At 43.7% G+C, this 25654-nt stretch overlaps 1 protein-coding gene across 4 annotated transcripts in view; it reads right to left on the reverse strand.

Moving 5' to 3' along the window:
- Positions 1–19091: 19091 nt before the first annotated feature.
- Positions 19092–25654, reverse strand: part of LOC126525269 (monocarboxylate transporter 9-like) — a 32275-nt gene continuing 25712 nt past the window's right edge. For all 4 annotated transcript variants that reach the window (XM_072287292.1, XM_055067595.2, XM_055067594.2 and 1 more), the window contains one exon: positions 19092–21275. In XM_072287292.1, the coding sequence (XP_072143393.1) occupies positions 21130–21275 (146 nt within the window). In that variant the 3' untranslated portion in view covers positions 19092–21129. The remainder of the gene's footprint in view (positions 21276–25654) is intronic.

The following is a 25654-nucleotide window of genomic DNA, read 5'->3' on the forward strand; positions in this document are numbered from 1 at the left end:
AGTGGTTTCCTAATGTTGGTTCGGCATCGTAGTTCACATTTAGCGAAAAGTTTCACGAAAATTACTCTTAGACGTATTGATGTTGCTCAGAACTTCATCTATTCTTTATTTGCTTTTTGTTATGAAGTATGCTATCGCCGGGCATCGCTTGGTCTGAACAGGCATAAAAATTCAGGCAGGGAATGTCACTCCTTCTGTACTTAATTTCTCAGCAAGAAATCGTATAGACATTTCCAGAAGTACGTTGATGTGTTGTTTTCACAGCTAGCGTCAACGCACGACGGCACCCGAATGCTCTGACTCGTGAGAAAATTTTAGCTTGTACGAAAATTTTCCTGCTTATTGATTGTCGCCAAGGCAACCTGTATTTCTTGTGTTTAGTGTTATGTGTGCTTTCGTGCCTTTTACACGTTGAATAACCACCTGTGATGTAAGAATGAGATATTAGTCTAAGCGGATGCAGCTTTATGTAACTGGCTGTACGAGAGATATTCACAATTTAACGTGATTTCGTTAAATCACAAATTTGGAATTTCAGCAGTGATTACAATAAGTTGAAGATGTCCTATCGTTTAGGGATGTCACAATTTCCTGAGACGGAGGCATCTCTGCACCGCATAGGAGTCTGCGGCACTAAGGCAACCTGAACAGCACGATAAAGCATCTGATCTGCTTGCTTTGACAAGGTGCATGCAAAACGGTCACGGCCACTTATTTGTTCTAGGTTCTTTTCGTGTATTTGGTACCTGCCAACTTTCTTTAATGTCTCGTGCAATTTACAAATTCTTGCTCATTCTACAGTTTACTAATGTTCCATTGGGTAATGAGAATAAAGTTCTATCGGGGAAGATGTTTTAAAGCTGTTGAGAGATAGGGTGGCATAAGAATGCGAAAATTCACGTAACAAAACTCACTGTCATGGCACTTATGCTGCTTTCTTAATTATTAGCACTTAAAAATCCGTCACGGAAATACCAGAGGGGTACTTGCTTTAGGTAAGTTTATTAAGATACGTTCCAGAAGCAGGCTAAATTGGCAGCAACAAAAGCAGCGAGAAAAACTCGCTGATCTTAAAACATGTCAGTTTCGGCTTTCCAAGTTGGCTGCAGGTGTGCAGCGTGTCGCGGTAAATAATGGTTAATAATGTGTGCATATAAAAATTTGGGTGCTGAGAGAAAGCTTTAAGAAAGTGGCGTGGTGTCTTTCCCACACAGGATTTCTGTCTAGTACTTTTGCAAAATATAAAGTGCACAGGCTGGCAGGTTTGGCAAAAAATGTTCCACACTTTTGCTTTAGATTTTAATGTAGCCAATTCATAATGTGTCCCTAGTACAGCTTAGCGTCGAGCTTGGAGCTGATCTCTGATGTCACATCAGTTGCAGGTTGTAATAACGTGCTATCACAAACTGCTTGTTACGCATGTCAGTCAACCTGGTGCAGTGGCCACAGGTGAGAGTACAACCGAAAGCTGGATATTCTTTGCCCTTCTGCACATGATGTGGGATAGAGCTTGAACTATACTATAGTGGCACCATTTCCCTCGCCTTCTCCTCCTCATTATTCTGTCAATTTGCTAATATGCACAACTTCTAGAGGCTTGACTATGGTGTTGGCTGCTGAACTTGGCTGTAGTGAATTTCAGTAGTTTGCGGTACCCCGAAAGCCATGCTGTACTTTGCATGCATGGTAAAATGGCCAACTTGAATTATGTAATTGGCTGTGGCATTCTCATAGATACAAGGCGTCTTGTTGTGAATAATGCACATATGTATTATTACATTTTCTGGCACTCTTTCGGAGAGCAGCCTATAGGCTGCTCCACGATTTTTCATGTCAGCGGTTTGTGTTGCCATGTAATCACCAGTGCTGTCTCTGAGATGCTCAGAGATGTCACTGCACTTGCTCCTCATTTCCGTAGTCACTAAGAAGCCATAAAGAGCATCTATTTGAAATGACCTGTAGTAAACTATATCATAATGTGTTTGCTGAAGCTTTCGTAGACGATTGCAACAGAAAAGCATCATCTTCTTCAAAGCATTTACAGTGTCTCAGAAATGTGTTGGTGATTCTTTTTACCTCAACAGTCATGAAACGATTGATTTACCGTGTTGACTGTGGCACATTTATATCAAACCTGATCTCTGTAGCTGACTTTATGCTTATTTATTACTCAAAAATTAAGCTAGTTGTCGATGCTGCCACCTTTTCACAATACTGAAGAACCACCAGTTTGCCGAAATAATAGAAATAACATAACTATATTTTCTCTAAAAGCAAACTACTGTCTTGCACAGCAACTTGAGTAAGCTTTTTTTCATCACAATGGCAGGCTTAGGCTGTTAGTTAAAAATTAAATCGCCTAAAGGTGTGCCCCATTGGAGGGCATGATTCTTGCTCTTTGTATCCGTTATAGCATCCTATGCTCTCAGTGTTCCTTTCCATGCTATTGTCAGTGCACACATACTAATGAGATAAGCGACAGGCAGATGATGGAACGTACAGCATGCAAAATCCAACAAGGGACACGCAGTGTCTTAAAGAAGACAGCGTTTTGTCACACTCTGTTGCTTATTTTTTGTGTGCGAGCTATAAACACCATGAAATTGAGCTGTCACCAACTTGCCTAAACTTCAGCTCTTGGGATTGGTGTTTTTGTCCACAGTATGGCCATATGTCAGTAGTAGCGCTAGTGATATTTGCATGTATGAAAAAGAGAGGATTACTTGATTCCAGAACAATTTCATTTGTTCTACACATGATACTGAACTTACCAGTCTTGTATTAAACTTGCAATTGGGTAGGAAGATATTGTGGTATTTCGTATGGTGCCCTGGTGCATTAAGCTCGTATAGATGCTTCAAGCTTGTATCTCTTGACAAAAATTGCGATAAAGCATAGGTGGAGAGGTGTAAAAGTGTAACGGAAGCCTCCTGATAGATATGCGGAGTTGTGCTGCTGTGGGCACTGATTGGTTAGCCCTACTGGGTAATGCTGTGAGGCTTGTGGGTGGTTTTACGCTGTAGGGCCTACAGGATGGCTAGCATTACAAAACCCATTAAAACAGCTTTAAGGATGCGTGTCGTGCTATGGTATAATAGTTGCCTCAAGAAGTGACCACCTTTCCTTACACTACGTGGCAGTCTGGTCCAGTTTACTTAACCTGACTGCCACCTATGCACGAAGAGGAGGACGGAGGCAAAAAAGGGACCTTCGATTATAGTTCTTGCACGGATGGCTCATACATTGCATTTTTCTTATCTTGCAGGCTTTGTTACTTAAAGCTTTCTATGGCCGAATATCAGCTTTTCATTCCTATTTATACCTAATAAGAATTGCTTTGTTCACCAGTGTCACTTTTTCTATTATACTCTTCTGACACTAAGCTCACTTGTTTAATGCAAGTGTGGCTGGGCCTACAGAAACAGTTTAAGCAGACTGCTGTGTTGCTGATCAGTGCTGATTTCCACATCTGAGTTGGTCCAACAACATCTAGGCACCACTGTACTTTGTCAAGGTAATATGTATGGACACCTTGCACCTCAGTATCAGTTTTGAATTTGGCTTTTGATAAATATTTAAGAAGACACAAAGGTCGGCCTTGGGGATAAATACACTCATGTTCTTTTTTAAAGTGCTCATTTTGCAGTCTTCCTCATGGACATGCTTTCAAAGCATGCGCTGGTGGGCGAGTTGGTTATACATGATTACAAAGAAGGCATCAAATAAAACAACAGACGAAGGAAGGAGACACGAGGCAACCACGTAGGTGCACAAACAACTCAGTGCTTTATTTCTTGACATAGCAATATATAGCTGCTGTCAAGGAGCAAAACAACAAGAAGAAACAGGGCCGTCATCTGCATTGCACAAGGAAGTGATGATACAGAATAACTTCTAAGTGTCGCTCCCAAGATACGCCAGTTCCTTTGTCGAAAGAGGAACTGAGGCTTCACTGATACAATCATCACCACGCTTCTTGATCTCAAGCGCTTTTAATATCTCCCTTGTCAGTTGATCATCAGCTCTGTTCAAAACACAGGTTCTATCAAAATCTGGAATCCATTTGTGAGCCTTACAATGCGCACTTTTGCTACTATGACACTTGTTTTACAATGATAAATAAGCAGTCTTGCTATCGTGATAATCCTCTGCAAGGGAAGCCAACTCGCGAACTCTCTTTCACACATATAAGGAAAGCCTCACGAATTACGCCAGCACTATGGTCCTTATACATTGCCACAGTTGCACAGTTTTCAAACAAAATAATACAAGTGGGCTGTGCACTACCATGTGACCGCCAAGTAACCTGAGCATCACGTTAACATGGTTGCAAATCCAGTCATTTATACATTGGCCTGTTTTTCCTACGTAGTGTATTGCACAATCTTGGTATTTAATATTCATCAACGTCTCTGTGCTCTACGTACTCTTTTCCTGCATGCTTTTTTTTTCACTGGTAGTGACGCATGCCTCTTCATTATTTACGTGCCTACATAGCAAAGCAAGCTTCTGCCGTGCCGAGAAAGAATTGAAGGAAAGGCCGACTTGAGGCTACTTTTCTCAGCACTGAACAAGCTAGGTTTGTTGGCTTGGGTTTGCGTTCATTGCTTCGATGGTTTTTGGAGGCCCATACGGGTTTTTTGCTCACACTAAGGCAGACTTGTTTGTGGAATATGCTTGTGCAATTTGTACAGTGCACTAAAGGTCTCGGTGTGGGCCTCATTTTTGGAAGGAAGCGAAATAATGGCACCATTCATAACGCAAATAACTCTCACTGAGTCTGGCAAGGCACCAGCGTTAATGTTTGTTCCCTTGCCCAAAACAGCAGGTTTAGGTTCAATGTAGTTGTAGGAAGACGCCTTAAACATAATCTCTGTGCTTTGAGTGGGTGCATTTGTCTGAGGGCATAAAGTTTTTTTGTTCTTGCAACTCTCTGCACTAGTGCTTCTTTGCATCGGCATCAAGTTGCCATGAAGTTGTGCATACCGAAAGTCGTGAACAATGACCCTTTAGTTGGCACATTGCAAATAAGGGGTCAGCTTTGATGCCCTTTATTACCTATTTGCATACCTGTGCTATCAGTGATTTCTTCTCAGCTTGCTGAATTATTTTAAGGCACCAAGCTGACGCTACTGAGGTCTTCAAATGCAGAGTCTTCAGGATAATAAGACTCCTGGCTTTGCAAGTGCGGTTGAAGAAAAGGTGGCACTCACAGGTGGCTATACTGATCTTGGTTGCATATTGTGTTTTGTTGTGTAGGAGGCAAATGTTTGATGAAAATTCGTCTCGTCTCTAACATAATGATAATCACTTACTTGGTCAGTGACCGTAACTTCACATATGTTACGCAAGCAAATGAATTTTCGTCGAACCCTTGACAACACTTTCTACCAAACATTTTGAGGGAACATTGTAACCGAGACTTACTGGTTCGTCTCACTCGCATCCAGAATAGAAATCTATAAGTGCCACCTTTCCTTCAAACAGGCCTTCAAAGCAAAGAATGTTAATTCAAAAAGTCAGTTGAAGGCATATGTAGTGTCAGCGTGCTGCCTCAAGATAATTCGGCTAGCTGGGAAGAAATTCCTGCCAGCAAGAGCTCAGCACTGACAGAAAATCAAGGGCTTGGAAACTCGAGCGTTCTTTGCAAAGAGTGAACTATAGCACATCATTATTTGTGTCTTCTAGGACATACAGCTAAATATCAACTTCGCGGCGACACTAAAGGACCACCTGTGCAGACAGTCTCAAGAAAACTTGATGTATTAAAACTAAAAGAGCCCATTGAAACAACAAAGTTATCTGGAGGTTGTCTTCCTACAAGCCCACTAAGCCTTCAACTGCCATTCTGCACAAAGGAATCAACACTGCGGCAATTCACCCAACCCTGACGAGAGTGACCTGCACCATGGAACGGGCCAACAGTAAGCTCTTTCTAAGGCAAGGCTACAAACTTAACCTGCCAGAACAGAAGCTCTGCTGGCATGACTTGGGTCAGTGACCCTAAATTCACCATAATGAAACAGGATGCATTAACAATTGCTAACTCAGGTTAATGTCTTCACCAGCATCATTTTGTGGACAACAGATGAAAAAAGGTCAAGTGTCCCTAGTGATCCTGCCCAGGAGTCCGTGATATCAAAGAAGTGTGAAAATCGCTTGCATAGGTTAACAATCGTAAAGAGTTCGGCAGCGGTGCTTCGAAAGACGCACACGTTAAGGGATTTCGCTTTGCCTTACAGCCATCGCAAGACAAACAGGTGTGGTTCCGTGGCATCGCACAGCGGAAGGGAGGCTTCTCGTGACCATTGCCGGGAAATCGCCGCGATACCAGCCAGGAAGGCCACCAGGGAACCGTCAGCGATATATAGCTGCAACAGCGTGTCTATCGCTCAGTTCGGCAGCGGTGCTTCGAAAGACGCACACGTTAAGGGATTTTACTTTACCTTAAGGTGAGACATCTGTTTCACAAAAATCTTTTGGGGTTATTTGTTTTCTGCGCACTGCTGCCGAACCTAGCGCAAAGTGTTTGTAAACGTGTTTGTCACGGCAAAGAGAGTTGCAAAAGACGCCGGTGGCGATTTTGAAAAAGATGCAAGGACTATAAAAGACCTCCGGGAATTAGTGAGGGCATTTGACATTTTCAAACGAGACTACAGATCAGATATGAGAGAACTGAAGGATGTATCATATCTGATGAAAGCACATGCGCTATCTACATGCACGATTGCCACGTGCATGTACCTGCCCCTCGCTGTTACTAACCCTTTCCACCTTCGACTATAAATAACGGCGCAGAATAAAAGAGAGGTGATTTGTTTCTTGACAACCCAGCTGTCCAGTCTGTTCGTTGCACACGCTAATGAAACAAAGGACAGTGTATCCTTCTCTACGGACATTTGCAATGACGTAAAGGGCATAGCAGATGACATAAAACAGCTCAGGAAGGAAATGCATGACATTGTAAACCACAATAGCGCACTGAAAGCGGAAAACGAAAGGCTCCTTCAAAAGTGTGAAGAATTGGAGCAATGCCAGAGCCTCAATCATGTAGAAATAAAAGGAGCACTGGCGGGAGATGATCCGGTGAACACAATAAAAAAAAAATTGGGAAGTCGTCGGTGAGATTGTCGAAGAGGCCGATCTTGACACGTGTCACTGGGTACGTGGCTCGCAGCAGGGTGTACACATCATTATTGCTCGTTTTATGCGACGGAGCAAACGCAGCGCGTTCTTGTCTAAATGCAGAAAACAAAGGATAGACAGTTCAGTGCTTAGAAGTAAGACGAAGACGCCCGTTTACGTAAACGAGAATCTCATGCAAGCCAATAAGGCGCTGCTTTCAGCCGCAATCAAAAAAAGAAAGCTGCAAACTGGAAATTTGTCTGGACAAACGGCGGGAAAATTTTGGCAAGAAAAGATGAAGGCTCGCCTGTAATCCGTGTCGCCACACAAGCAGATCTGAGTAAGATATGTGCTGATACGGCTGCGCATTCATAGTGGCATACTTGCGAGCGTAGCGTCTTCTGAACATTTTTGGCCCTCATTTTGTCATGGCCGCGCTAGAAGATGAGATAAATTATTACACGATTGATGCTTTTAATTCTAAATTGTCTATCTCCAAAAATAATTTTTGCTTTCTGCATATCAATAGTAGAAGCATCAGCAACAAAGTTGATGACATTACCCACTTTCTAGGCTCCTGTACCGTATCATTTGACGTGATAATGTTCTCAGAAACTTTGATTCACGGAAATGAAGTACCGTGTCTACCTGGGTACCATTCTGAGCATTTGTGCCGTAGCGTAAGGAAGGAAGGGGGCCTTGCTATATATTTTAAGGACACACTTACATATGAGAAGCTGCCTCACCTATCCGTCATGAATGACGATGTGGAATGTTTAGCATTACGCGTTGGCAAGATACTAACAGTAGTTGTCTATAGGCCACCCCTAGGAAAAAAATAAAATTGTCATTTCTTTGAGACTCTGTTATGTGACAATGCTTTCTAGGGGCACATTTGTCATTTTGGGCGACATAAATATTGACCTGAAATCCTCAGAGCCGTACTCTAGAGAATTTACGACCCTGTTGTCAACGTACGCCTGTCGAAATTATATGGATATACCCACTAGAATCACAACGCACAGTGCTACGTTATTGGATGTCTGCATAACAAACCTCAGCGCGGATAATATAAAACCAGGTGTTTTTTCATCCGATATTATCGACCATCTGCCACGCTTTCTACTAACTACTCGATATGAAAATAAGGCTGATGAGCAGGTATGTTTTCTACGAAACTTAAATGATAGCTCACGCGAGGTTTTCGTTAACTTAGTTCAAGGACATGACTGGAGCGTTATAATAGAGCAGAGCGATGTCGACATTGCATATGATATATTTTTTCGCATGGTCTATAGCTGTTTTGACAAAGCGTTTCCGCTCAAGAAAATCGTGGTGCGTAGAAATAAAAATACAGAAAACCTTGGATAAACAAAAGTCCATATCAACGTATAAAGGATAAGGATAAATTATACCACGAATTCCTCAGTTGCCGGGATCCTGAAGTGTTTTGTAGATACAAAATATTCCAAAATTCTCTGAACAATGATTTAAGGAAAGCTAAAAATAATTACTACACAGCAAAATTTGAGAACATTTATGACAACCCTAAGAAGGTGTGCGAAATGATAAATGTATTAACTAATAGAAAGAAACAGTTTGGTGATATAAAAATATAACTATAAATGGTAGAACTACTTGTGGTGAGGATCTGGCTAACTCAATGAATGCCAATTTCATAAATGCAGGATGTTATGAAGAGCCTAATGCCACTGATTTTGAGACTAATATTACAGCTATACCCATGTTAGAACAAACAATATTCATGGAACCAACATCGCCTACCGAAGTGGAAGCGTCCATAAGGCTGCTGAAAAGTAACGTCGCCCCTGGAATTGACGAAATTGGCTCTAAAGAATTAAAACAAATATCTCACCTTGTTTCGGGGACAATTGCTCACATTATTATTCTCATGCTATCAACCAGTGTTTTCCCACATAAACTTGATAGCACGAGTAAGAGCTATACTTAAAGGAGGCGATAGAAATAATTTATCAAGTTACCGACCGATATCGGTGCTTCCATTTTGTCGAAAATCTTTGAAAGTGTGATTAACCAAAGGCTGATTTCTTTTTTTGATACACACAAAATCTTGTATAGTGGCCAATATAGATTTCAAGAAAACAGATCAACTGAAGAAGCGTTGTGCTGTATCAAAGATAGCATACTTACAAACATTGACAGTCAAAAGTTAACTCTTGGTTTATTTCTAGACTTAAACAAAGCATTTGACTTCATACAATATCCTACTGCACAAGCTGTCTAGATATGGTGTGCGGGGAGTTGTACTAGAGCTCTTTAAAAACTACTTCAGTGACCGCTATGAAATCGTGCATATAAAAGACACCACATCATCACAGCTAAACAGAAGGAGTTCCACAGGGGTCAATATTATGACCGTTTTTATTTCTTGTTTACATTAATGAGATCGTAACTATACCCAACTCTCCTGAACTTATTACCTATGCCGATGATACTAACATCTTCTTTAAGTCCACAGATCTAATAGATTTAGAAAGAAGGGCCAACACCCAGCTTGCGTCCCTCGCGGTCTGGCTCCGAAAAGATAGGCTACAGCCTAACACAGCGAAAACAAAGTACATAATTTTTCGTGCACTTAACAAACAACTAAGTGTGGAAATATTTTTAGCTTTTCAAGGGCAACAGATAACTAGGGTTAAGGAGCAAAAGTGTTTTGATGCTTGGTTCCAAGCGCACCTTTCATGGAATGTACACATTAATAATGTAGCTACCGAACGCTCCCGATCTGTTGGATGCTTGTATAAAATTGCACACTTAATACCTTTCTGGCTGAAACAAAACTTATATACTTCACTGTTCCGCTCCAGATTATCGTATGGCATATTGGTATGGGGCACCACAACAAAAACAAACTACAACAGGCTCACTATTCTACAAAAGAAAATATTGAGCATTTATGAAAATTGTCAGGGACCATGTTATGAACTAAGCACATTACCATTATTTTTTAAATACCGAATCCTTAAAGCTAACGACTTTTATGATTTTAAACTACTACAGTATATGTATAACAATGCACTATATATACACCAAAACATTGAGGAAGTCCCTTACGATATAAGACTAAAAAGAAAACGGACCCTAACACAAGGACCAATTATGGTTTACAAACAACCAGGTACCAAGTACTAACAATCCTAAATAAGCTAGAAGATAACATTGATTTCAGTATGACTAGAAACGCCTTCAAAAACAATGTGAAGGAATTGTTACTAACACAGTGTTTGATAGAGTGATTGTTGCAACATAAATATATTATAACCTGCTTTTTTTCCTTTTTTTGTTTTACGTGGATACCTACATGTTCACGGTTATATGCTGCACTTTAGTGTACTATGGTAATTTACATGTATAACCTGTACTTTACTGCTTGTGGACCGGGAGAGGAAGGGTGAAGAGGGGTTAAGGGGAACATTTTATTATTTCACCATCTATATTAGTAAACAAACTGTAACCCAATAATTTTGTCAATTCTGTTCTCAGTTTCTGTAAACTAGTGTACAATGTGATAAAATATGTAGCGTTATGTGTGTCCGCTCACTGCCAATGAACTACCATTAAATAATGCATAATAAAAGCGTATATTGCGGGTACAGGGGCCCCTGCAGGTGCTGTGCGCCTTTTGCTCCTGCATCTTTCTTGAAATTGTACTCAAGATGAAATAAACATTCATTCATTCATTCATAAACCAAACTTGTGCTGTGGCTTGAAACAATACCATGCACTTTTAGGAGTGGCTCTAATCTTTTAGGTGTAGTGAGCACCTGCACTGTACATATAATTTAGTTAAAGAGAAAGTAAGGCAGAATGGGCCATATAAAACTAATGGCAATAATTTTCGGATAAATACATATTTGCTCAAATCATCTGACAATTTCTTACTTTAGCAAGTATGACATTTTGTTAACTGTATATGGTGTCAGATGATTCTGTATAAGCATTTGTCCTTATGCATATAGTATTTGCCCTAAGTAAATTGAATTCCTGGATTATTTGTGCCAAAACCACAATATGATTACGAGGGACGCTTTAGTGGGGGACTCCGGAATAATTTTGAACACTCTAGTAGGTTCTTTATTGTGCGCCCAATGCACCTTATGTTTTTGCATTTTGCCACCATTGAAATGCGGGCATAGTGACCGGGATTTTATCCGACGCTATTTGGCTTAGCTCTGCAATGTCAAAACCAGTACGCCACCAGGGTTCTTACGTTGCTGCCAGAGGGGTAGTTTCAAAGTTATTTAGTTTGCTGGACATGTTTATGATGCTTTCTAAAATTACATTTTAGGCTTGTTACTTGTGTTGCTTCTATACTAGTAATTATTGTTGATCAAACAGTCTTTTTCCTTTTTTTTATGGTGATAACTTGTTCTAGTGGCCTGCTAATGTGACAGGTTATTCTACCACAGTAATGCATCTTCCTTTAGAAGTCATAAGCATTGCAGAAAAACACTTCTTTTTACTAAACTTTGTTGAGTAACCTATATGTTCTGGACGCTGGAGCACTCTTACCTGTGTGAATTTAAGCAAAACCGCTCTTGCCTATGCGCTATATTATTGCATAAGTGAAAATAAATGGTTGGCTTTACTTTTTCCGGTGCCCTGCAAGCTCTCACTCAAGGAACACATTCCAATGGTCATCTGTAAGCAAACTTGGTGTATCAAAGTACCATTGGAAGATCCAATAAACAACACTTGCGAGATGAATGGCATGATGTTGCTTAAATTCAGAGGACATCGCTATTAATGAAAACTTCAATGGCTATGCAAAAGAACCTGTATACTGTTTTATTGACAAATACAAGGCATTACTTCATCTGATATTGCATCTCAAAATTACTATTTACCGCAGAATTGTGAACAAACCATTACAACAAGACAGTGCTGCAGTAAGGTCAGCACAAGTGATCATGCATGTAGCACCACTTATAGATTCAGATTCAGATTCAGATTTATTGGTTCCAAAATAAAGAAGTAATTACATGATAAATATACAGACGAGCGTATATTTCTATTTAATAATTTATAAGAATAATTTATATTTTATAAGAATTCTATTTCAATTATTATAGTAAATATGTAAAGGAAGTGCAAATATTTTTTAGGGTTCATTCTCTTGCAGGTCGTACAAGGTCGTTCATCTTGTATGCACTCAGCTCGTACAAACAAACTCGTTCATGATGTATGAGAATCTCGTTCATTAGCAAGAACGCATTCTCATACACACCTGTAGTACGAGGAAACGTTCAATCGGCGAGAAATCGTAGTCTTTTGGAGCAATAATAGCGTGCAACAATTCTCGTAGATTCTCGTTCACATTCTTTTCAATCGGGTATTAATTTGTTTTTTTTAATGGCGTCGTCTTTCCTGAACTGAGGCTCTGCCTCAGTTTAACAACGCACACCCGAGGAACCTGTCATCACATATTGGTAACTTTAGATAATGCAGAATCATAGACAGTGCCCAACATGTCATTTTAATTTCTAGATTAGAAAACTCTGCTGTTCGAGTCTATATTAAGATAAACTGGCAGAATCAAATTGAAGCAAATGCAAGAAGAGGGATGCGTGCAATTGGATTATTGTGCCTGTTCAACACTAAAAACACAGGTATGCATAGGACTACGCTACTTATGATTTATAATCCTTAGGTCAGTCCCATTCTCAATTGTGGCTGTATTTTTTCTCAGGATGTACAACATACAAGCTAAGATCTTTAAGACAACTGGAAAGGCAAACACTGCGTCCTTGTCATGGGCTGCAAAGTTTTGTGGCTAAGAATGTGCTTTATCTGGAGGCTGGAATTATTCTGCATGAGTCGAGATTGATGCAACTTACTGTCCTGACTTTCCTAAAGCTTTGCAATGCATCCCTCTCCCGCTTGCAATCAGTTTTCATCAGTTCTCCAGATTTCACTTTCAGAGCTAGTTGGCGCGCTATCGACGGCCACACATTTTTTTAGAGCGTAGCTCTCAGAAGCCCGCTTCTGCGGCGAGCGTCGGCGTCGTCCCTAGGCGTTCTCGTAACAGAGCGAATGAGCGCAGCGAATGAAGAAAGGCGCCAATAGCGAACACAGTGCGAGGAGCAAAGCGGAGGAGGAGGATGCAGCGGAACCATGAGGCGGAAAGCGGAGGAGGAGGGAATGGTGAATGTGGCAGAAGAAAAACGTAGTGCCGCGCAAGATGGGCTGTGCGGCCACGATGGCTACGAGATCTCACTCACTCGCACCGTCGTCACTAAAGGGTCTGGTCTTAAATGTTATTGAAGATTTCTACGTTGTAACAGGAGCTAGATTTAAACGCCTCTTATATCTGAATTGGAATAAATCATCCCTACTTTCGGCAGACGACTTTCGACATCTAAAATTTCGGTGAAACAACATTAAATGTTTTTTTCACACCGCGAGGTAATGTTTTCAAGCTTCCGTCGTAGAGTTCCCCACCTTAATTTTTACTTTCATGCATCTGGTTTATCCAGTACTAACCTCTGCTCTTTTCGTAATGAACCAGAAACTATGTTATCATGTTGTTACCTGATGCTTCGTTTTGAATGTTTGCCTTGACCGCTTTTGTTATTTTTTGCGGGTTTTTTTCAATTAATCCAGCATGGCCAATCTCCGTCGTGGGTACACACCATGTTTTCAGGCGACAACTACCAATTTCCGCCGGATGGATCAATCTGGGGGTACCGTTTCCGTGAAGCGGAGGCCAAAGAGACAAATTGCCTCCACGGAGAAGCCATGAAGGTCCAAACACCCGGCACTGGCTCAACCCTCAGAATCCTTATTTTTTTACACGTACACGGCAAAGGTGTGCACACGCCCCTGCGGCAAATTATTTCGTAGTGTCATTCTAAATTTCTTTCAAAAAAGCATCAACAATTGAACTTTTCCTCCCATCTCGGCAAACTTGATTCAAATTGGTAACTTGCATAGTTGCATTTTCGTGGTTCTCGCACAAATCAGTCTTAAAGAATCAAGTTACAACCAGTTAAATTATATTTGTCACAATATAACAAACACGATCTTCTTTGTTAATTCTCAGATCCATTGACGTGATTGGCTAGTATCACTGAACAGGAACGTATCCTGGTTCAGCTGGGCTCTGTACTTCTATATTGTAGACATTTTTAGCAGGCAATAAATAGCCTGTCTACGTGTACTTCTCTGCAACGATACGCACAGTGCCAAAATGTACAAGAGCACAAGCACAGCCTGGGAAGCGAAGCATAAAAGAGGGCGAGCGCTGCACAGATGGAAAAAGACAGGAGTGTGCGGCATGTACAGGCATGGTCAGCGAGACGAGCTGGGGTAGAGCCGATAACAGGTTTACACAAGGCGCGCTCGCAGCAAATGCGGGCAGTCTTGCAATGTTGTGACGTGTAAGTGTCACGTTACAGAAGGGCCAGAAATAATCATTGGATGGAACGCATCGCAACGTGACGCAGATATCTCGTTACAATAGAAACCGTCTACCGACACGTGCGCTAAATGGACAGTACGAGAAAAAGAATGAAGGCAACACGAAAGTATACAAACACGCCTCGCAAAGCAAAATCGCAAAGCACTCTGCCATTAAGGGCCCGTCATAGCGCTCGCACGCTGGGAAACGAAGGAATGAATGCAACACCAGTCACGAGCCAAATTAAAGCTGCCGCTGCTTCAGGACATTGACATGGACGAGAACACGGGAGACGAGAGGCAATGTTTTGCAGCTGTTCTATTCTTCTGTAAACAGGCATGAACCGCTGCCACACCTGTCCGGAGCAATCATAGGATGTCGAGTGAATTACATCGCCATCTGTGGTTGCGTGCGCTCGACTCGTGACTTTCTCGTCCTTCGAAGAGAAAAACCGGCATCCAGTTCCGCCGAGAAATGTACAGTAGACCAAGTCAGTAGGGTAGAGACTTAGGCCGGCTGGTGCAGCATAGTTAAGCACACAAAAAAGAGCAACGCGCACGCGCGCGCGCACACACACTCACACAGACACACACACACACACACGCGCGCGCGCGCGCACGCACGCACACGCACACACGCAGGCACACGCACGCACACGCACGCACGCACGCACGCACGCACACGGACGCACGCACATGTACGCGCGCGAACACATTGCGTTCACTACGCAACAATACGAGTTTACTGTGTCTTGCCTATTGGCTGTGGGGTGTGCCTCTTCTTTATTTCCTCTGCAGGAGGCATACTGATCCGGCAGGTCAGCGGCTGACTGCACCGACTCGACAGGATCCCTGTCTTGGATCCAAAGTTTCTTTGCTTCAGGCACCTTTGAGTAAAACTGCTCCAAGGCAAACACCAAACTTTCAAGCCCAACCTTGAAAGGCTGCATAAGTTTAGATTGATCATACAGGTCATGTCTACCTGCTCCCTCTGGTTCTGGAACCACCACTTGTCTTTCTCAACTCGCCTTGAAGTCGACGTTTCTCTATCTGAAGCTCTGTTAGCTTCTACTCGTCCGCCTTGGGCCCATAGGATCTCATTCCACATTTCTACGGTTTCCTCTTTCGCAAGGACCGTGCTCTCAGGCGCTTCAATGATGCTTGCTTTCGTCGTTTGAAGCTGAATTTCAACACCTAGCTCCTCACAATGAGATATGAGCTGAGTTCTAAGCAACCGGTTCAGATCCATCGCGGAACACTGGTGTGACAATGCCTTGACCTCTACCCAGAAATGCCAAAGCACATGTTTATGCGACAGGTCCCTCTTACGACTAGGATTGCACCTCTATAAAGTCAGCCTGGTCACTCAAAAGAGCAAAGTCCACACTCACCAGCCCTAAGCTGTCCGTCACTGTGATCTCGGTATGCTGTCGTCTGTCATACTTCAGGCTCGATCCCACCGCTCGCCATCCACTTGTTGCGTGTGCCGAGCTATGCGTGGCAGGCAGGATGTCTGGACCTCACTTCACGCAGAGTCAGAGATGAGGAGAGCTTTCTCGGCGAAGAATTCTTTATACAACGTTCGCATGTTGTTGTGGTTATCAGGATAGAGCAACAGAGCAGCTTCAAGCTGCTTAAATAACACCCCTCAGCCTACAGATTCCCCAGACAGTCCCTAAGGGCGAAACGAGGTCGAGAGAGAGAGGGTCCGGGCAGCCTCCGTGGTCCTAACGCCGCTCTCGGTGGCCGGCGCATCCTGGAACCGCACTGCGGCGTAAGGCTGATCTGGCGGTCGGTCATAATGGTGCGCCGGGCAAGTTTTATGGCCCGGCAAAGTCCAAAGGGAACCAACTGCAAGGCACGGAGTCGAAACACAGCCCTCCTTTGGAAACCGTCCCAAACACAGTGAAAGTCGTCCGTCGTGTGGGCGCCGCCGGACGCTGGGGGGGGGGGGGGGGGGGGGGCGGGGGGCTGCATTGCTGCCGGCACGGATAGGGGCCCAATGGCAATCCGTGAGCCGGTGGCCGCTTCCGTCGTGGACGCCGTGCAGCCGCGAGGAAACCCGAGCCGTGCGGGGATGAATACTGCCTCCACGGTCGACACACCACAGCACTGGCCTGCCGTCAGGCAAATCCCAGGGCAGAAACATAACAGCGTACGGAGCGTAGCGGCTATGTTACCGTATTCGGACTGCATACGGGACATCACGTCGACGCCAATGACGACGGTGGTAATTCGCCTTGAGTGTCAATATTATCGCTACCGCGATGATAACTAAACCTTTATTTAATCGCTGTGTAAGGAGCGCGCAGATGGACAATCTGCTCGACGAAGAGCATCAAGGAACGCTCAAAGCGTGTGCTCAAGGTGGTCTTCCCAGAACAATCTCGCCCCGGAATGGGAAAGAACAGACTCTCGCCTTGCTTACGGCCGGCCCTCGCTACACGTCGGTGCAGCTCGCCCCACGTCGGTTCCGACATTGGGAGTCAGTCTGAAAGGGAGGAGTCACAAACGCGCGCACACGCGCATACAGGCCCCAGCAGTCACGGGTGGGCTCGTTCAAATGTGTGCCCTCGTTGGGCTTCTCGGAATCTTTAAACGGCCCCGAACCCACTTTTTATTCAAGCAAAAAAATGGATTTACAGTTCAAACAGATTGTTTCAGAAGTACTTGGGCGCAACATGTACTTCAATGCGTTCAGAAGAAGAGGAGTTATTGGCAATCAAAGATTGCCTATGATCTCCTTCGCCGTGCTCCCGCTCCTTCTTCTATGCCTTCCACTACGAAGGAGTGAGCTGTGCTCTTAACGCTCCGCCTACTTAACGTCACTGTGGCGCACAGTTCAAATTCGATTTTGTTTGTCCACGTAGACTCTAACGGAAATATAGCGCAGTGGGAGGGCACACTGCTCCACTGGGATGCTGACTGCGAGGACTGGCTAGCGTGCCGGGCCATCAGATTTTCGGGAAAGCCAACGGTAGCCCCGAACCAGAAGGCCCGCCCGGCATTCGCAGAAGTTTGGCAATTGCAGCTTCTCTTTCTCTTTCTCTCTCTCTCTCTCTCTCTCTAGGTGCCACTATTTAAGATATTTTGCGCCTACGACGTGACAAACGCGGTTGTCCTCAGCGAGCCGCAGTTCGCTCAATGAGCGGACTCGTCGGACACCCAGCGCAGACCGCGGTATCCAGGGCACGTAGCAGACCCCAGCTACACGTAACTGTAGTGCCTGTTAGCAGCGCTTGCTTTATGTACGAAAGAGCTTGAGCGCGCGCTCGCGCACATATGCTGCAGCCAGGCCGTGCGGCGTGGTGTGAACCGGCTTTGTCCTGCACCAGATTGACCGACGGATAGTAGCCGCATCCAGCTTGGAGATCTTGAAGCGCTGTCAAGACCTCACTGCGAGGCTCAATCTGCCAGGAGCGACCAGGAGTGACTAAACGCTGCGCGCGTGTGGCCTGACCTTAAGTTTCGCGTGGTTCGAGGCTAGTTGAGTGCTGAAAGCTAGCCCAAATGAGAGAGACCCGACGACTACGACACCAATAAGCAGGGTGGCCACCTTAATTCCTACGAGGGCGGCCGCGGCCAAGTGCAAGCAGACGATAGTCGGCTTCATCCGGAAGTGCGAAATTCTTCAAAGAATAAAATACTGGTATTTTACGTGCAAAATCCCGCGACATGATTAAGGAAAATGCCGTAGTGGGGGACTCCGGATTAACTTACACTGCCAGGGGACCATTAAGGCGCCCAGAATGCACGGGAAACGGGTGTTTTTGCACTTCGGCCCCATCTAAATGCGGTCGCCGTGGCCGGTATTTCAACCATGCGACCTCGTGCTACGTAATTTTTATCGAAATTCCAAAGCAGGTTTTTGGTTTGTACAGCCTCTTCATTGAAGAGCGTCAATAAGTATACAAATTTGCAGCTGCGAGAAGCGCACTGATCCAAATACCCTCCTTGGTTGATTTCAGCTATTGACCAATAGCAGCCGCGTATGCGATTTTGCTACGTGACGAAATACAGAAGCCCGAAAATAGTGATCAGAAAGCTTCTGTTGAAAAAAGACTGCTTGAGAAAAAGGTGACTTCACGCTCCACTTCCGAGCTCCAAGTGCCGAGCACGACTGCAAAATGTGGCTACGGTGCTGTTCACTGCAGCGCACGCTATCCACGGACTGTATTTGTTCACCAAGGCCGAGGTGCGGTTCCGGACCCCTTTAACGTCCGCACTGGCCTCTTTCTCTTCGCCGTGTGACACGACTTCTTTACCACAGAGGCCAGTCTTAACTGCCTCGAAACGCTCCACTAGCAAATTTAGGTGGCTTATTCTTACAGGTCTATATATACTCAGTGGTGCTAAGGATGGTCTATACGAAGTAACAGTGCAACCAACCGGTTCTAACTTCAATAGTTTAATAATGGGATGAGTTTAGATTTCTTCAAACAGGGCAGTTCTACCTTCCAATAATTTTATTGCGTTCGGCCATGCTAAATACTAGTGGCGGGAATCATTGCACAATGTGTTGCGTGTTTTTTTTTTTTTTTTTTTTGTTTTGTTTTTTTATTATTCAGCCTTCGATGATTTATAAGCGTTGTACTCATGGGGAAAATGCTTTTTGCCAGAAAGTGAACCACAAGATTTGGTTGTACTTGTTACATGTGGTGTATATAAGAAAGATATTTCTCAGTCAGTGCACGTTTCTCGCGCAATTTTTTTTTCCTTTCAGCAAGCAGAAACTGTCGTCAAAGGTGCTTGATGGCCTCGCAGGCACAAGCTATTGATTGCATTCTCGCAGAGGCTTTATTTCGAGAATTGAGATGTGGATGACCGCATCACAGCACGATCTTTAGGGGGAATGGGGGGGGGGGGGGGGGGGGGGCGTTTTGTATGTACTAATTTCTCCAGTCTATTACGTCAAAAACGACTTGGAGGGGTAAACCAGAATGCCTGTAGTTCCGCTATTAAACGCCGAAAATCATATCAATAAACACCCAACGAGATGTATTAGAACATTCCTGTTAAGCTAGACCTGTAAAAATGATCCGAAGTGCGTAAAATATAAGAGCCCCCGTCCCAGTTCTGCAAATAAACACTGAAACCAGCAAGTAAAAGCCCCTTAACATCCCCACAAACGCTTCCCACTGAAGGAATACAGCTCCAATTGGGGCCCGCAGAAACTCCCCGCTCGTGGTATATTAAAGAGGCCCTGAAACTAATTTCTAATTGTTCGTACAATGGCCTGACTACAATGGTCTAAGGACGTACGTCGCCTTACGAAGCTCCGAAAAGAATAATCAAATCATTCAAGTAAAAGCGTTGTCAGAAGTTGTCATCGATGCGCGGCTTTCATCTCCTTCCGGTCTCCAGTAGCGCGTTGGAAGCTACACGTCGCGGATGACAGAGGGGCCAAGTTCCCGCCCATAATTTGGAAGTTTTCGCTTATTTCTTTACGACGCTGCTTCAGGTTCAGGTGCGCGCGTCGCTCTCTCGACGCAGATGGGCCCTCGGGCTGCCTCGCGTCACCGCAACCCTGCAGCTGAGAGAAATCAGAGCATGCACTTGGTCGTGACCAGAGGCCTCATAGCGGCACACCATCGCGGCCGCGATATGCGCTGCACTCTCCGGCGCGATCTCTCACGCCGAGCGCAGCAGGCGCAGTTGTACGGAACTGTCGCGTGTAGACTGGAAGAGAAAAATGAAATACTCTGATGGTCCTTGTCAGACCGCGGACACATGGTTTGTTTAATTTATTTGACCCACAATTGGCGATAGTGTTGTTACTCAGAGTGTTCTTGCCATCACTAGTTGCACCAATCCCGTTTGGTTGGCCGCTTAGCTGCTGACAATATTACGAAGCAAAGATAAGGCGGGTTTTCACTGTTTTTTACACTTGACTTTACAATCGAGTGTCAAAAACTGAAAAACCGCAGTGGATTATTGTTTGGCTGACATGTTCACAGATTAAGGTCGCAACTTCATATCGGCAACGCTAGTTAGAAGGTTCACAAAGTGTATCACGCAATTCTAAAGTTGCGCAAACGTACGTCTTCTTGGGCGAGTTGGTCACAATTCATCTTGGGTACTAGGCGCGAACACAAACACAATATACAAGGAAGGAGACGGGACAGAGGCGCTCTGTCCCGTCTCCTTCCTTGTGTCTTTTGTGTGTCCGCGCCTAGTACCCAAGGTTAAAGTTGCCATTAAGGTGCTATTGTTGTTTAACGAGAAAGCGACCACCTAAATGGTAGTTATATTTTGCGGTCATTGCATGGGAATAAATATAGTCAGAGGGAGGAGTGCGCCAGAGAACAAGCCGACACACCCATCTGCGTGCTCCTCTGTTAAGTATATAGAATATATGATGCGTTGGGAGCACTTTTCCGGAAAGATGTTACCGTTTTCACGGTTACCGTTTTACAGCAACCGTTTTTGTGGAAGCCTCCGGTGTTTCCGAAAGGTTACAACAATAACAAAAACCGTTGGAGTTTCACGTCTTCTCATAATGCAAGGCATAAACAATGTAAGGTAAAATCGTGAGCTACATCAAAGCAGATTAAAGGGAACAGCCTAATCTATCAGGTTCTTCGTCCACTTTTTCTGCCGTCTTCTGTCTAAGACAGCAAGAAGTCCGAACAGGCCGCCGACGAAGCAATGAATTCCAGCTTGGAGCTGGTAAAGTCCATCGTAGCTTCCTCCTGTGTCTCGAAAGTAACCTGTAGAGAGAAAAAATAAAATGAGAAGCTCTTTTGAAGTTGCCTTTGTTTAACTGTGCTACGAGGGATGGTTAATTATTCATCATTTTAGTCTTTCATCGATTAATCGCTTTCAATGCAGGGTTTTTCAACGGTTAATCGGTCAATCGACATTTTTGCAGGAACCTTGTAAACAGTTAAAAAGCAATTATTGACTTTTGTAGGACCTTGTTTCAGTGCTTGAGGCGTGGAACCAAGTTAAACGCATGTGTATAAACGTTTAAAAAGGGTAATCTTTAACTTCTTTAAGAATAAGTATAGTTGGCACTAGTGACTTTTCAAAAGGTAAACAAATATCTGTTATAAAATGACAGTGCAGAATTAAATAACATACATGACACTAGTGAATCTCTGTACAGTGCAGTTAAACAAGAAATAAGAAAAATGACAAAAGTGAATGTGAAGTCCAGCTGAAATGTGCAAGAAATTGCAGTATAGGGAGACGGGAAAAGAAAATTATAGTTTTGTAATTTTAAACCCCATGCTCTTTTCTACAGAGCGAAGGAATGTCAATTGTCTGGGTTGTTTGGATGAAACTGACACATTCTATGTATGGCCACACAACCACCATGCGAGAATAGATAGATGCTCGGTCAATGCAGATTTGCTGGAATCGACATGAACTCCATTGCTATGCCAAGTATGTGTTCCAAGCCGGCGCGCATGTCGTGTCACATCATTTAGTCGAGTGGGAGTGACACGACGATCAACTATGGTATGCCTTGAATTGCGAGGGCATTTGAAGCCTCCGGCTTCGGGCGGCGTGTGTGGTGGAGGGGGAGAGAGGAAGCACTCAGCTCAGCATCACTCGGCGCTCTGAAAAGCAGTCGACAGTCGCTCTACCACAGCCGCACAGTCACTGCTAGTGAGCCGCCATGCCAGTACGATTTTAGAATGTTCGCGCCACTCTTGCCAAACTCTCGAAAACGATTAACCTAAAAGGTGTGTTCGATTAGGTCAGTTAAATCAAAAGTGGACATCGATGAAGATTAATCATTTTGCGGGATACATTTTCTCTATTAATCATTCATTTATATTACCAACCATATGTGCTACCGGTTATCTTCGATCCCAACGTGACAGCAAGGTTTAGTATGCATTTCCAATTTATGCGGCACTTAATTTTATTGCTATCATTCCAGACATTCTTCAACAGACTGGCAACCAGCTTGTGTATATAGAGAACCCTTCCAACTTAGGTACTGCATTCTGGTCCGGCGCAGCTGTAGCAGAACGGATGTACTTCTAAACGTTCTAAACGGATGTACCCCAGCTGTTTTCCTTACCAAAAGGCCGAGTCAGGCCTAATAAATCACACAACCAGAAAGCACGTGCGGCTCTTTCGTATGCATAAAGTGATGCCGTTTTTCCACTACACATACCAACTGATTCCAGAAATAAAACAAGATTTCTAACCATTCGTTGGTCTGTCCTGAACACAAATATTTTTCGTAATGTACTTGTTGTAGCACTTGTCGAGCAAATATATGCAATGAACTTTGGAGTGCAGTCCAGCAATAACCAAACTGATGTACTGAGTTTATGAAGAAGCTGAAATCACTGCATACGCCAAAGAAACTACTAAGATGTTGTAAGTTAAGAAGAGACTGGCCAAAGGTTAAAGTATCATCGGTTTTCATGTAACTAGAACACAGTAAAATGCATTGCTTTATTGTATACACGTGTGCGTAAAATCTAGTGCGAATGCGTGTGGTTAAATTCGCGAGTATTCGTTAGTTTCCTAATTGTAAGCTTGTATATAGAAGCGCCATACGTTGCTTGACATGCATTGCCGTACGACTAACACCATATTGCGTGTCATTTTCCATAACGGCACAGGCAGGCAGGCAATGAACTTTATTCAGGTCCTTAGGAGCGACTCCGAAACCCCCTTACGCCGGATGCGTAAGGGCAGGCCGTGCCTGACCGCCGCGCCGTGGGCCCTCTGGAACGCTAGGTAGTTGAGCAGCGAGGTTGGAGCTCTTGAGCGCCTCCTACCACTCTTCTTCCGCGGTGATATGATCGTGGTCCCGTAACGAGGGGCATCGCCAGAGCATGTTTTCTAAATCGGGCTCGAACCAGTCCGTAACGGGGACTTAAAAAATATTTTTGAGTGCGCGTTTATTTATTTTGTTGAAGATGACGATGTACACCATTTATTCGCTACAAAGCGTATTGCTTTGTTTTGCCTTCTGTTTGCTCTAACGGTCCAAAATGTGGCGCGAGGCCCAATCGGGAGACAAGTAGTCTCCTTTTGCCCCTCTTCGTAGGCATTTTTGGAAATAATGTCTGAAGGGAAGCTAAACAAAATGAAATGAATTCGAAGCAGTAACAGTATATTCCGGCCAGTGAGTGTCGCTGAAGCAGAATATTCGGTGCATTTCGTTGCCCTTTGTGCCGTATGTAATTTTATTAACCTATTTTCGGGAGAGAAACCTATATAATCCTACTTATTCCGGTATGGGTGTACGACGTTGCTATACCTAAGTAAACTCCAACATAATGGCAAGTGTTCTGAAAACTTACGCAGTCCACTGTGCGAGAGATATAAATATATATGACGCATACGAGAGTCTTCAACGTCAGGCAAATCGCGTCATAAGACCATTAATCGATCTTCTTGAGAAAGAGACTGTGCGCCATGAGCCTTCGTCAGTGTGCCAACGACTACGATTTCAGTTCCGACCTTTTTATTTCTTTTGACTTTTTGGCCTCCTTTTCATACATATTGCTGCTCCGTTTGTTTCTCGCCGCATTCAAGCTCAGACCATGTCGTCATTCAGCGCAAACATTATACCCTCTCCCCCAAACTACTGTGTTTCTTTTTTTTTTTTTCCTGAATAGGACAGCGAACACAATGGCTAATGAGTTGAGAATGCCGTAGAACTGTTTCAAGTTTACATGTTTGCATTTGAATTTTAAAAAATTGAAAGAGAAAATCATTTGAAACTGCTTTTGAATTTCGCGTCCACAATGCGGCACTCGTGAGTGGACTAACGACGGTGTGTTGCCACGAATTTCGTGGTATATTAACGCGTTCGGGCTCATCTTATGTTGAGCTAGTTCGCACGTGTTACCAGGCCACATAATTACGTTCGCAGGAGTTGCGCGTACACCAAGTGTAAAAATCCTCTACTGAAACCCTATTGCTTTGGTGTCATGCTGACGCCGTCTGAAACCACGGGGAAGAAGTACAAATTCAATTTAGCGTCACCCCATGTGTTTTGCGCGCGCCAACTTTCCTGGCTTACAAAGCCACGGGTCGCCGTACGATTGACTCGTTTGATCCTTCGCGAAGCATGATCTATCTGTCCAGCCTAATTTATTATTGCTGAATGTAAAGCTATTTAGTATGTTTATTTGTTTCTCTCAACTCGGGGCCCACTTGTTACTTAAGCTGAACACACCAATTCTGTCTTAAACGTAGGCTCTTGGGACCACAGTACGTTCCTCCTTCCACTCAAATGCACATAACCGTTACCTTAATCTTTGCAACAAATTTTTCATCACTAACATCTAACTTGAATTGAAGAGTCCTTCATTTGCTCGCGGATCATTATAAGGAGGAGGGGGTGATATGTACATACATTTTGTCTAAAAACAACACAATACGCAGGGATACACAAAGCAAATGGGGCTTTCAATGAAAAGATAAGAAATTAACCACTTATTGCTCGTGCTAAAGCAAAAAATAAAACATTTTTCCTAGTGGGCACGGAAGGTATTGTTCTTCTAGAGCGTGCTAGAAACTTCTGAAGGCATTTGTCCGCAATGTCAACTTGAAGCTGGCGCTACTAAAGATTTCAGCGTGCAACAATGCTGTCCCGTTTTTCTTGTTGATGTGCGTGCTCATCCATATATTCAATCAGTGCTTTTCGAACGATTTTTCAACATCAGCCGTAGGGGCCAATCTTATCAATATAGAAACAGACAAGCAGGAGAGCGAGACATGAGACAGAATAATAAATGTGCGAATATTGGTCGGTCAAGGTGTTAATGAAGCCGCCCACTTCAAATAGACACGTTCACGCACACCTGAAAAAGGACATACCTAGGGGCTGAACTGCCACTACTACTTTTTCATTTTTCAAAATGCACGCGTATGATAGGTCCTTTTTCCTGTGTGCGTGAACGTATCTATTTCAAGTGCACTGTTTGATCAATATCATGGCTCACCAACTAGCCCATCATTATTTATTAAGTTCCTAGTGTATTTCATTGGCGACCATGTTTTACTATCAGCATTCGTCACGCTCCCACGAGTCGGACACTTTAGAAGACAAATTTTGTACATTTATGTATCCTGCTCACAGCATCAACCAACAGTATAGTTCGCTAAA

This window comes from Dermacentor andersoni, chromosome 3, assembly GCF_023375885.2.
Source record: "Dermacentor andersoni chromosome 3, qqDerAnde1_hic_scaffold, whole genome shotgun sequence".
Classification (NCBI taxonomy): Eukaryota; Metazoa; Arthropoda; class Arachnida; order Ixodida; family Ixodidae; genus Dermacentor; species Dermacentor andersoni.